Source organism: Suricata suricatta, chromosome 13 (assembly GCF_006229205.1).
Source record: "Suricata suricatta isolate VVHF042 chromosome 13, meerkat_22Aug2017_6uvM2_HiC, whole genome shotgun sequence".
NCBI lineage: Eukaryota > Metazoa > Chordata > Mammalia > Carnivora > Herpestidae > Suricata > Suricata suricatta.
The window spans coordinates 29,479,461-29,493,981 of record NC_043712.1 but is presented as its reverse complement, the minus strand read 5'-3'; the positions used below and the strand labels follow the sequence as shown (position 1 = coordinate 29,493,981).

Genomic DNA, 14,521 nt, shown 5'->3' with positions numbered 1-14,521 from the left:
AATCTGAGCTTTAACTTTTGATTTCCAAAGTGTCTCTCATTCGAACCTGTGTCCTGGATGTAACTTTCCTATCTTGTCAGCTCCTCAGAGCCCTTCCTCCTCTCCTGAGGCCTGAAACGAGCAGCCAGCTGGAGGGGCATTCAGGATGAGCACGTTTTTGGTTTATTTATTTACTTCGAGGGAAAGAGAGAGAGGGAAAGCAAATGAGGGAGGGGCAGAGAGAACAGGAGAGAGAGAATCCCAGCACAAAGCTTGAACCCATGAACCACAAACCCCACAAACTGTGAGATCATGACCTAGACTGATGCTTGAGTGACTGAGCCACCCAGGCGCCCTCAGGAGAAGCACTTTTTAAAGTCCCTGTTTGGAAAATGTGAAACCACCCGGCCCTCTTTTCCTCCCCTTCCAGCTGCTGGTGACCATTTAGGAGTTAACAGGAGGATTCCTCTGGTTCCAAGCGGGAAACCAGGAGAAGGGTGGGCTATTCCCACGGCCAAATTAGCACCGGGGGAGAGATGTCCTAGCTTTCCAAAAGTGGAACTGCAAGTGGCTTCCTGATGAAAAGATGCTTCAATAAGAATGCTTCTCATCTGTTTTCTAAACTTGAATTTACAAAGGGTTTGCATGTATATTAACTTGCCGAAACCCATATCGATTCTTTCAAACAGTATAGTAAGTATGCAACCAATACCTACTTAATGAGGCACTATTTATTTATAATTTATAATATAAAAAAAACTGAGACTCAGAGAGGTTTTCCAAGACTGTACAGAGGACTCTGAGATTATAATTTAAAACCAGGTCTTCTGGTTTTCCTCCTCACTCCATACATATATCCCCTTGGTCTCAAACAGAAAGAGCCTGTAACAGAGTGGTCAGCATTACCACTGGTACAGAATTCTGTTACGGTGTGGGTCAAACAGGGTTTTGTGGCCTGGCCTACGGTCTTAACAGCCACACATAACATTGTTTCAATGGAAAAATCAATTCTGAATAGGAGCTTAATTCATCTGCAAATCATGACAACTTTGGTGTATATCTGTCTTTCCATATGGATATATAATAGAGAAATGCTTTTTAATATAATAATTTACATCTATTGATTTTTTTTTTAACATCACACACACACACACACACACACACACACACACACACACACATTTCTATTCCTAGAGATCTATGCTTTCTGGGCACCTGTATCTCAAAAGAACATCATGAAGTGGAAAGACTTATTTGCACATGTTTGTGGAAGGTCTTGAGGACCAGGTTCTGTAAGTTTGCTAATCATTAACCTGTGTTTCTCTAGCTTCAGGAGACGTATGTCAGAACTTGAGAGTGGGGCACGGAATGCTTTGGAACTATTCTCAGAAAATGTGGAGAATCCGATATGTTCTTTTAAGCTCAGTGTGCCCGCTCCGATTCCGTGAATTACTCTCGTAGTGAATCGTCGTTATTAAGGTGTGTGTTTCATCCCTCGGGAGTGTTGGGACATGGGAAGAGAATGATGGCATTGCCACAGTAAGATGGTTATTGAGGAGGGAGGTGGCATGAAGCCTAGTGTGTTCTACTTGAATGAAAAATGAAGAATGAAGGGGCACCCGGGTGGCTCTGTCGGCTGAGCGTCCTACTGTTGATTTCGGCTCAGGTCATGATCTCAAGGGTTGTGAGTTCAAGCCCCGCAATGCGCCCATACTGGTAGTGAAGAGTCTGGTTGGCATTGTCTCTCTCTCTCTGCCCCTCCCCCACTTGTTCCCTCTTTCTCTCTCTCTCAAAAATAAATAAACTTTAAAAATTTTTAAATAAAGAATGAATAAATGCATGGAAGCAGCTTTGCTTTCAGAAGATGGTAGAATGGTTGTGGGGAAAGAAACTAGAGATCTAGAGGCTACTCAAGAATATTGGTGGGATTCACAAGCTAATTCACAGGGTGATCTTGTGAAAAGAAGGAAAAATGAAGGTATGGAAAGTATTTCAAAGGAAGGCAACAGAACCTGATGAGAAGAAGAGAGAGAGGTCCAAGACTGTAAGAGAATTCTTGTGTAGAGGTAAGAGGGGATGCTGCCTTAGGATATCTTTAAGTATTTTGAGTTTAAGTTGAGAATGAAGTAGAACTGGAAATTCCAGTTACGGTTTTGCCCTCTGCCAGGAGACAAATTCAGGGGTCCAAGCCTTGGGAAAGACCGCCTTACTAGTTATACCTTCTTTGAAACTGTGCCCACTCACAAATGAATAATAATAATGAATATAATGAATGAAATGAATAATGAATAATGAATGAAAATATAATGAATAGTACCTAAGGATAGTCCATTTTTTCACTTATTCGACAAATATTTCTTGCTTTGCTCATTCCTACCTCAGGGGTTTTGTACTTTTGTTGTCTCTGCTTGTAATGCTCTTCTGTTAGAAATTGGCATGATTTACTTCTTCATTCTATGCTCAGAGGTCACCTCTTCAGATAGGTCTTGGTGATGAACCAAGTTATTCTCTGATTCTTTACCCTGATTTCTTTTTCTCTATCACACTTGCCTCTACTTAATAATATTATATTTATATGTTTGTATGTCTTATTGTCTGTCTCCTCTGCTAGAATGTAAGTTCTAATAACTCTGCTGTCTTATTTACTACTGTATTCTCAAGTTTATATTGAATACTTAGCTCAGAAATCTGGCCACTGCTGATTGGACTAAGGGAGGACATATAACTTGAGATGGAGGGGGGAAGCCAGCCATGTACTTGGAGCCCATTAGATATCTGGAGAATGTGAATGAAGAGATATAAAAGACACAGATGGTTAGAGTTGCAAATCCTACCAAGTTCAGGCTACATCTCATCCTAGTAAATCAGAACCACCTCCATGCAGAAATCATGGCAGGGGAGAGGAAGAAGCTGGTATCCAGACAGAGGATGGAGCAAATGTGAAGGGAGGAGCCAAGAGAGGAGCTTTTGGGCCCCAGGGGATGGGCAGAGAGTAGCTGCCCTACTACGTTCCAGCAGTTCCTGCAATTCTCTTCCTTGTCATTTTCCTGCAGTTATCAGCAAAACCCCTCACTTAAAAAAATTTTTTTTACTTTTTAAAAATTTATTTTAAAATTTATTTTTTTAATCTTTTAAAATTTATTTTCTCTTGCAGAGAGAGACAGCATGAGTGGGGAAGCGTCAAAGAGAGAGGGAGATAGATACAGAATCTGAAGCAGGCTCCAGGCTCTGAGCTAGCTGTCAGCAAAGACCCAACATGGGGCTTGAACCCACGAACTGTGAGATCATGACCTGAGCTGAAGCCAGACGCTTACCTGACTGAGCCACCCACGTGCCCCCAAACCCCTCACTTTTGAGCTCCAAAGAGTAAGTTTCTTTCTTAGAACTGCATACCCTTTGACAGCAATAGAAATGTCCAATAGAACCTTCTATGAAGATAGAAAATGTATATCTGTGCTGTCAAATACAGTAGCCACTACCTACATGTGGCCACCGAGCCCTTTAAGTGGGGTGAGAGCATCTGAGATAGTTCTAAATTTTATATCATTTTAATTAATTTAAATGTAAGTGTTCATACAAGGCTAGTAGCTATCATGTTAGCACAGCCTTAGGATTATTGCTACAAGGGGCCAAAGACCGGAAGCCCAATCAGTAAAAGATAATGAAAGAGCTACAAAAAACACCCACGAAAAAACCCAACCATGATGATGTCCTAGAACTTTAGTAGAGGGGGTTCCAGAGCACGAAAAAACTACAAGGAGGACCAGTCTGGTAAAGTCCCATTAGTTACTAATTTTTTTGTGGTAAATACCTGAATTCAAACAACAGGGGTCAAACAATGATACAAGCTATTCAACGGCAAATTATCTAGCCATTAAAAATAATGAAAAACATATTAATGACACAGGAATATGTTTAAAAATCATAAAATAGCATGGTTCCCAATTTTATCATACATACATGTGCCTAAATCTCTGGGTTGTGGGTTTATGGCTGATTTTTATTTTATTCTTTGGCATTTTTTAATTTTTGGAATTATCCACAAAGAACATAAAATTTTTATAGTTAGAAATAAAGGAGAAAAGATATGCTTAACGCAATAAAATGGCTACATCTTTTCAAGTTGCATTATAAGCCAAAGTGATAGTAAACACAGCTTACTGCAGTAATTAGTCACTCTACCTTTCTAGAGTTAGTAAAAGTCATTCACATTTGCCTCCCAACCTCTTGAGACATACACTTTCATACAGTCTTCCTTTAAGGTTTATAACTGCAACTATAGATATGGTGGCCAAAGAGCAGAGATGGTTGTATCTTCTGAGAAGGTAGAAGGTCTTTTCTGTGGTGGATTAACCTAGATTTCCCACAGTCAAAAGACTGGGACATGGACTAAAACTCTTTGGAATCCTTTTCCTGCCTTGTCCGGTTGGATTTCTAGGATGCTTTACCTAAAAGCTATATTTTAGGGGCCACTAGATGGCTCTCTGTGCCTGCAACCAGGTGAAGGCACCCTGGATTAATTCAGGCATGGATTTATCATTCATTTTCAGGTATACACTGAAGCATCTTCTTGTGTGTATAATACACTGTGTGACGTGACTCAAATGAATTCCTTGCATAGTATCAAAACAACAGCTTTCCATCTGAACCTATTAAATGAATAATATGGGCACCTGGGTGGCTCAGTCGGTTAAGTGTCCGACTTCTCCAACTTAGGCTCAGGTCATGGTCTCACGGTTCATGGGTTTGAGCCCTGCATCGGGCTCTGTGCGGACAGCTAGCTCGGAGCCTGGAGGCTGCCTTCGGATTCGGTGTCTCCCTCTCTCTTTGACCCTCCCTTGCTCACGCTCTCTCTCTCTCAAAAATAAATAAAAACATTAATAAAAAGATTTAAAAAACAAATGCATACTATATAGAAGCAAATTCTTTGTTTAATGGAATCTCTACTTAATTATCTCTGGTTGGGACTGCACAAATGAATTCTGCAACAGGCAGACTGTGATCTGTTAGATGAAGGCAGCTGAGCATCTCACTTTGTTTATGAAATAAAATTTCTTTATTTTTAATCCGGAGAGTATTAACCCAACTTTTGTTTGGCATTGAGTTGGGGCTTTCAGTATAAAAAACACCAAGAGATGGTATGCAGGCTGTGTAGCCATCAGAGTGCCTGACCCCGAAAGTTCTGCTAATGACTATCCCAAACTGAGAAGAGAGTAGTGGCAACCCATTTCTAAGTCATTCCTGGTCTGAAAGATCCAGACTGAGCTATTGTTTGAACTGTGCAGATGCAGCCACTTGCAGACTGTTGAAAATGTTGAAAATATAAAGCTAGATTACACATACAGAGGAAAATACCACCTTTTAATACAGAAATACCATCAAATCAGAGTGCCCAAGTTTCAAAAGACCCTGTCAACTCTGACTTTTTGGAAAATTAACAAAAATTTTTTTTCCTATCTCTTGTCTTTTGATGTCAGTGCCCAGTTGGACTAACAGTAAGGCTTTCTTTAACTGTACCCAATGGTTTCTAAAAATTTTCAACCATTAGCCTCGAGAGATTATCAAAATGTCGCTCAAGTTTATCTGTGGATACCCATGGGAAGTAGTGCACATGCATGTTGACTTTTATAATCAGAAGAGCAATATGCATTTAAAACGTCCGTCAAAGTTGTATGCATCAGTTTTGATATATGTCCGCATTTAATAAAACCCAGTTTGCCTTATGGGTATCCTTTTTTGGTAAGCCTTAGTATATAATAGTGCTATTGTCCTTATTGTCCCTAAACTTCTGAGCTACTGTATGCCACCAATCAGTTATTTTAGTACAGATAAAGCCTGTATGAAACGGAAAACTTCTGAACCTTCAATCCATGTCAAGTTAGACTCTGCCCTTTCTAACAACCTCATATCCCTGTAGAAGTCTAAAATATCAATTGGTTCATGGTTCTACTATTCTGTATGTTTAATTCCTGGGAGAAATTAGGGTAGTAGATAAAGGGTAGAATTATGAATTCCTCACTTACACCAACTAATAGAAGTAGAACATTACCTTTTACCTCCAACATAATCAGTCCAAAGATCCAGTTATTCAGAACCAATACAAAGGAGCAACTAGTTGAAAATAGGCCTCAAAGTTCACCTCATTTCTGACCAACTTTACACACATGTAAACTGAGGGTGTCCTTCTGTAAACTGGAACTCTAGTAGGTGGGGTTTCAAAACAGCAGATTTCATTGCTTTGCTTAGGGTTGGTCCACTGGAACTGCATCTCCTAGGCTGGAATATCATGTGCATATTGAAAATGCAAATGGAGGGACTCTGGAGAGCAATGCAGAATATTTGAGGTCTGACTCTGATAATTTTAGTTTTTATTAATCTTAACACGTCAATGCTTTGTATTAAAAAAATGATCACTGGCATAATAACACTATTTGTCCTGCTCACCTTACAAAGTAATTGTGAGGATAAAATGAAAATTAAAAAAAAAGATATGAAAGGACTTTGATAAATCTAAACATATTCTACAATTTATTTTTTCCTAAAATCTATTTTCATATTGAAGTATCAAAAGCATTGGTGAGGAAATGTGAAGGTAATTTGTCTTTTTTCTCTTAATATTTTTGATCATGTAGGTAATACATATTTTTAAAAAATTGGAGCACAGATAGGGAAGCATGGATCATCCAGTTATAGTCACACTTACCATTTTTATCAATAAAATTCTAGACTTCATAGTTTATAGGATCGAGGTCACACTTTACATACATTATAAAATTTTCTCTCTCTGTGTCCATATATTTTTATTTGAATGGATATATAGAACTCCACTATATCATGATTCATTTAATTCAATTCCCATTATTGGTTATTTCATATGAAATATGCTTTTAACAATCAAATCTGAAGTAGATATCTCTCTCTTTTATCCTCTTTTCTGAGGTAATTCAAAAGCAGTGATGGATCCAGTCTGTTCTTGAATTGTAGGCTAACAAATACACTGAATTTGGAACGAGCTATTAGTCTGTTTTTCTTCTTGGTGACTCCTCACTTCCTAGAATTCATAGCTCTCTCTAGTATTCTATGTTGTCTAGACATTGTTATCTACCTCACAAGACTGTTAGGGTTCTGTGAGTACATTTTTGAAGACTTGAAAAGCATAAATGCCACAAAAATAGATATGACTTAGTTTGTTCCTAAATGCATGACTCAAAAGAATAACAATGGGGCATAATTCAGCCTGACTAACAAAGCCATCCTGCTTAATTTCTTACTACTTAAATTTTGAAGGCTCATCTCTAGCCATGGACCATCGCTGGCAAACCAGAATCTAGCCTTTCAGTGTCTGTATTTACTCCAGTTGACACAATACCAGTCCAGGTCCGTGTGATCAACCTGGTCCCTCAATGCAGGAGATCACAGTGTCCCCTGAAAGTGACGGAATCATACACATTCAGAAGGAGACATGAAAATATGGGTGAGGTTTTAGGTTGGGTGAAGGGGAGGGATGAAGCAAGAGCGGGGGCAGACAGTTGCTTTTACTCTTTGGTCACCATTTCCCCATTGCTCGTTTCTCCCCCTGTCCCAAAAAGAAAACACCTGAGAAAGACAAATCAGTGGCTTAAAGATTTCCATTAGTTATTCATGCATTCACTCAAAAAACCATGTGGCAGATGCTGAGATGGTCTTTCTTCCTTCTTGCCTAGTTTTATAGATTTAGCATCACATTTCTGGTGCTCTACACTTCCTTTACTTTTCTGTGTACATGAGTGGCAGCAGCTAGAGTAGGCAGGAGAAGAGAATGAGATGCGTATCTCTACATTTAGTGATGTGACCAAAATGGACAATACCTTGCGATGAGAGCCCCACATAGTTGTCTGGGGCCACGGTACTCAAAGGAGCTGGTTTGCAAATTCTTTCTCATCTGTCCCTGATGAGATAAGGAGCTTATGCCAGAACGAACCAACACACTGATTTTCTCATCAAGAAAGACTTGCTGTGAAAATAATGTCAGGTGAGCCAAACAGTGTGCTTAGTGATATAGTAGGTGGAGTGGGTTAACTATACGTCACAGTCTTATAAACAATCTATTACTGGGGCACCTGGGTGGCTCAGTCAGTTAAGCGTCCAGCTTCGGCTCAGGTCATGATCTCAGGGTCCATGGGTTCAAGCCCTGCATCGGGCTCTCTGCAGACAGTTAGCTCAGAGCCTGGAGGCTGCTTCAGATTCTGTGTCTCCTTCTCTCTCTGCCCCTCCCCTGCTCATGCTGTCTCTCTCTATCTCAAAAAAATAAATAAAAAACATTAAAAAATTTAAAAAACCCAGCCTATTATTGTAAGTTTGCTTACAGGAAAAGCTCATGATCAATGTGAGAGACCAACATTTCTGAAAAATTTGAGCATCTTATTGAGGCTTCTACCTAAGGCAATACCGAAGGTTCTAGAAACTGTGTTGCATGTGCGAAAGGTAAAAATTTGCCATCAGTATAGAAATAGCACCTACGGCATGTCCTTTATTTGGGGCAAGTGTGCAACATACTTAAGAGGTTTTCTTTTTTTTCCCCTTTTTTGGGGGAAGAACTAAACTTACTATTTTTTTCTCTAAAGAAAAAGAAAATGTGGGAGTAGACAGTAAGGTGGAGAATGAAGACACATGATACTATGAATCACATTCCAATTTGATCAGTAACTACTAATGAGAATTAGTGAAGAATTAAGACTTGGATGATTCTTTTTTTTTTAATTTTTAAAATATTTTTAATTTATTTTTGAGAGACAGAGACAACGCAAGCAGGGGAGGGTAGAGAGAAAGGGAGAAACAGAATCTGAAGCAGGCCCCAGGCTCTGAGCTAGCTGTCAGCACAGAGCCTGACTCAGGGCTTGAACCCACAAACCGTGAGATCATGACCTGAGCCGAAGCGGATGCTTAACTGACTGAGCCACCCCGGCGCCCCAAGACTTGGATGATTCTTATCAGATCATAACCAACTCTTCTCTACCACTCATTAGGCTAATACTATAAAATTTCCCAAAGTACTTCATTTTCTTATTTGACTCATGAAACAACTCTGTCAGATTGGTAAATACCTTCTTTTCACTGATAAGCATGGAGCTCAGAGACAGAGGCACTCGCCCAAGATTACATTACATGGCCAGTAAGAGGCAGAGGTAGACTTAGAGACTTGACTATTACTTAATATACCTTCCATTATATTGCGCCCTTTTAATCAACACGATTGGAATTTGACTGGAGGTATTCATGAAATAAGATCTAATGGCACAAAATCCATGGTGGATTGCACAACCCCTAAAGATAAAACACGGAAGGATTAGACATTGAAATTGGTCTTCAGATGATTCAGATACTCAGTTCAGTTGATTCGTCATAAATTAACTCCAAGATGAGTCAAAGAAGGTCAAGAGCAAATATTCTCTATGATTATACTGTGGAAGGCACCAAGAAAAGTGGGTGAGACAGATTAATTGCCCAATGAATGTATCTGCTAGTCTGTTTTGATCTATTTATCTTAAAAAAATTTAAGTACTATAAAAAAATCCCCAAATTAAAAATAAGAACTTCCAAATTAGTCCCAAGTCTCTGCTCCTCAAGAGGAATCTGTAAAAGATCACTTGTAAGGAAAGTTTTGTATCACTTGACATTTAATTTGAAATCGTTTATCTTCAAGTCAGCAACCATTAGGTTCTACTATCAGCCATTCATCATGAATTGCAGAAGAATATATTTTCCTCAGAAGACAGACAGCAGTGCTTTGCATGAAGCAAGTCAAGGAAAACCAATACAGTCAAGAGAGGATCTGTTAAAAATAAATGTCCTTCACTTGTCCCCTAATGAGGCACCTAAGCTATATACAGTCGTCCCCCCTTTACCTGTGGGGGATACATTCCAAGACCATAGATAGTACCTACATTATGAATACTGCGGTTTTTTCCTGTACATACATACCTATGATAAAATTTAATTTATAAATTAGGCACAATAAGAGATTACCAACAATAACTTATCATAAAATAAAACAATTATAACAATAGACTATAATAAAAGCTATGTGAATGTGGTCTCTCTCTCAAAACATCTTATTGTATTGCACTCACTTTTTCTTGTGATGATGTGAAGTGATAAAATGCCTATGTAATAAGGTGAAGTGAGGAGATGAAGTGAGGCGTTGTGATGCAGTGAGGCTACTACTGACCTTTGGATGCTAAGTCTGGGGACGTGAATTCTGCTTTCAGACCACGATTGACAGTGGAAAGCAAAACCTTGGCTGAAGGGACACTGCAGGTATCCCCCGCTTTCTGAAACTCCACATTATGCCACTTTGCTTTCATAAAAGTGAAAATCCTCTTCTGACTTCTTTCCCATTATGTAAAACAGGTGCTAATGAAGGTCTTTCCTTAAAGCGAAGTCACATTACGTGAACTTTTGGGAAGTGGAGAAAACTCTTCACTTTATGCCATTTTGGCTTACAAAAGGTTTCAGAGGAATGTTTTATTTTCAGATAGTAAAGTATACTTTCAGATAGAGGGAAAACCTTCTGATCCCTGTACCATACAGAAGTGGCACTATGTTAGTCAAATTCTAACAAGTAAACTTCAGTACTTAGCACTGTGTTGTCAGAGAAAAGGGACCATCTGAAACACTTATATTTCCACGGGAATTAACATATATTAATCAGTATATATGACTCATGAGACAGGTGAACTGTAGTTGGTATGTTCAACTGGAGTGGAAAATAGTAGTACAGTCACTTTTTAATTACATTAGAGTTTGGATCTAAGCAAATCATATCACTCCATTAACTCAACCTAATGGGACCAGTATGGAAATAACATGAGATATGCATTTTAGAAAGAAATATGTATCTGTCACTACCTGAGCAGGTAAATTCCAAGAAGTTAACTTTAGAGAAACTATACAAAAACCCTAGAAGGAGAAGTAGTATGGGGATGGAAGAGACAGAAAGAACAATTACAGGAACTTCTATAACTTAAATGTAAACTTAACTGGATCCATATGCAGCATCATTACTTGAAGGTCATGGGCACAGAATTTAGAATTAAGAAATTGTCATTTTAATAAAAGGAGTTAGCCTCAAGTAGAGGTTTGAGCGTGTAGTTGAGTCCATTTTTTGGATGGAAACGAGCTTGGACTCGATCCTATGTGTAATGCTGTCTGAAGCTTTTGTTATGTAGTGATACACATATGGTTTCCAAAGTGAGTAGTTCATTATCTTACTTATGATGGACTTTCCTGCCTGAATAAAGTGGGTTCCTTACAAGCTAATGATCTAATGTGTTTGTTTCCAATAACTAGTTTATTGTAACAAAACTATTAGCTTTTCTCAGGGTTTTGATCATTTCAGGGGTATCTCTTTCCATCCATGAGGCGTGGTAGAATACTATCAAAACCATTATGAATTAAAGGTTTCATATGAAAGAAATCAGCAGTACAAAAGAAAGGGAGAGAAAAGTCTGTTGCTGCCACGCTCCAAGGAATTTTGATTTGTTGGAATAAGAGACACAATTTCACTGTACTTGGTTGTGTGGACAATTCCACTGTCTGCTAGCCTCCTTTAGTCAGGCACTGGCCCTATCAATGTATTAGGTCACCGGACAGCAAAATCCAATGAGAATGGTGGCTAAATTAAGTCAACTTCATTTAATGCTTAAAGTGACTCTGACATTTATATTTTGAAAGTTTTTTTTTAATCACATTAGTATATGGGAGAAAGGTCTTCTCTTCAGAAGAAGCAAGGGAAAGAAACATCAGTTATTTTTGCTGAAAGCAGATTATGGTTTTATCCTAAAATTACATATTATAGTGACTTGGCATTGGGTTGGACATTCTTAATACAGAACACTGCAGAATGACATTTAAATGATATACTAAAGGTAAGACAAGTTAGATATATTTGAATATAAGATACAAAGACAAATGAAAGAAAGGGTCACTTGGGCAAACAAGATCTGAGTTAATATAATCTCTCCCTTTCAGGATGTGTCCATGAAAATAACGGTGACAACAGTGATTTAAAGTACATTTCTGAATTGAAATACAGAAGTAAATGTTCTTGGCAGAGTGTTCATTTTATTGTCAGCTTGTAAGGGTTGTCCTGGAAGACTGTTCCCTCGGTGGCCCTAAAGCTTTGAAGTTGTCCGATTCTAGATGCTGTTTCATGGTTTCTCCAGCCCCCGTGTGCTGTGCTATACGCGCACAAATCCATCATGGAACGCAATTTCCTCTCTAACTGACAAACACTAATTTGAGGAAAATTCTTGGGATTTATGATCTGCCAAACCATCTACCAATGGAAAGGAGTCTGGAGACTGTGAACGCTATTGGCAACTTACGAAGTATTAGGTAATAAAGGAGCAATGATGAGAAGCAACTGATGCTGACTCTTCCATTCCGTTCAATCTGATTCTGCATATATATTAATAATGATGCACCCTATGGATGCAATTTCATGTTTATAACACTTTGGCCATTGGCAGCATTGTGCACCTGTGTTTTCCATGCCTTCCCATCTGCCGCCTACAGTCCTTCAGATTCAGGTGACGGCAATGTTTTAGATAAAAGTTAATTAGCCTGCACTCTGCAGATCAAATTTCTATAGTTCAGCATTAAATAGCAATCTTCTGGGGCACTGCTTAAAGTAGCCGGTGCCCGGTCTTCCTAAGATTAAAAATGTAAGATCCATTTTTCTAGAAAAAGAAATCTTTAGTACTCTCTTGATATTTTATGCATAGATTCTATCAAACTTTTCACTTGTATTTGGTCTTACTCATTGAGGTTTTATCTCTGTATATATATCAAAAGTGGAGGAAGAGAGATTAGAAAAAAATTTTTTCAGCCAAAGGGATAGTGAAATGATATAGTTAGAAATTCTCCAGTGTCTGAACCCTTTTATTAGTACACTGACAAAAACTTTCTTTAGTTTCTGGATCTTTAACATGAGGCGAACAACAATTACCTACTTGTTTCATAACTACTTTGTGCCAGGCTAAATGAGGCTTGATATTTTGATAAAAATAATGCACAAAATGCAGAAAACTCCTATTGCTGAAAGGACTTTGCCTTCAGGTCCTCAGTATCACTATCAACAGTGAGTTCACAAATATCTTCTTTTCTTGAAACTATATTCAATTTTTTAATCCTTAAGAAATGGAATCATTAGATTCTTTTTTCTTTATTACTAGATAATTGAGAGAGAACTGGGCTGAACACAGCAACTGCATACAGCCTGACTCTGAGCCCACATCACACAGAAAGAAGGTTAAGGACCAAAAAAAAAAAAAAAAAAAAAAAAAAAAAAAAAAAAAAAAAAAAAAAAAAAAAAAAAAAAAAAAAAAAAAAAAAAAAAAGAAAAAGACAAAAAAGAAAAAAAACACCCAAAAAAACAAAAACAAAAACAAAAAAAACCCACCCCAAACCAAAAAACAGCAACAACAAAAAACCACCAATCCCAAATGAGTCCTCTCTTCCATTCAGATATTTCTAATGCATTCCAACGCCTAAGCCTAATTAACCACACTTCTTTACCGATTGCTTCCGGACTAGTTGCAGATTTTCTACAAACTCAAAGGAATTCAGAGAGAGGTTTTCATTCTTCCACACCCGCCCAAGCCTCAGGCACACCTTCTAAAGGAGTCGGAGCAGATGCTGCTCTTCCCGCCACAAGCTCAGTTCCTCTAAGGAGTGGAAGGTTCTAGCTTTGCCTGGGATCTTACATCCCCCTCTCCCCCCACCCCCGCCCGCGCTAGTCCTTAGAACCTCTACTCTCCAGGATCCAGAACTTTGAGTTCTAACTTCCTCCAGTATCCACCAGGTTTCCCCAGCTGGTCAAAACAGGAGGATTTTTTCCCCGGTTATTTCCTCCACTTCCTTTCTTCCATCTGCTACCCCCTACCTCTCATTTTCTTTCCATCCGCACTTAAATGGTCTTATTTTACTTTTACTGGGGTCCTTCTACCATCCATCTACGGATATGGTCCGATCCCTAAAACAATATCAAAGTTGTAAGGCCCCAAGTCCCTCTGGACCTCACCCTTCCCCTTTCCTCCCTCCTCCCCTCCACGAGGTCCCGGCCCCCAGGCGGCGCCCCACTCCTCTCACCTGGCTCTCCCGCGGAAACTCGTGGCGCACGATGCTGATCACTGGAATGTGCAGGACGGAGCTGACCAAGTCGAGCTCCATCATCTCGCCCTGGCTCTGGGGGAAGGCGAGCAGAGCCGACACCCCTTGCACGACCACGGTGTGGCACACGCTCTGCAGAAAGGAGAAAGGGTCACTGCTCCACGGCGAGCTTGGGGAGGAGAAGGGCAGGAGCGGCAGATCGCCCAGGCCCGCCTCGATGGCCATCACTACTTCCAAAGACAGGTTGTAGGGCAGCAGCCCTTCCACGCGGTTCAGGTTGTCCACGGCGAAGAGGAGGGCGTCCCGAGGCCACAGGGTCTCCGCCCCGGCGCCCTCCCCGGGCTTCCGGGCGCGCGGCGGGCCCCGGCCGTGCAGGGCGCTCCCCAACCCG

At 39.7% G+C, this 14,521-nt stretch overlaps 1 protein-coding gene across 1 annotated transcript in view; it reads right to left on the bottom strand.

The window, feature by feature from the left end:
* GRIN3A (glutamate ionotropic receptor NMDA type subunit 3A) overlaps positions 1-14,514 on the bottom strand; it is a gene marked incomplete at its 5' end in the record, with an annotated part of 169,491 nt that extends 154,977 nt beyond the window's left edge. The window contains one exon of the mRNA XM_029919646.1: positions 14,110-14,514. Coding sequence (XP_029775506.1) covers positions 14,110-14,514 — 405 coding nt within the window. The remainder of the gene's footprint in view (positions 1-14,109) is intronic.
* Between the last annotated feature and the right edge of the window lie 7 nt (positions 14,515-14,521).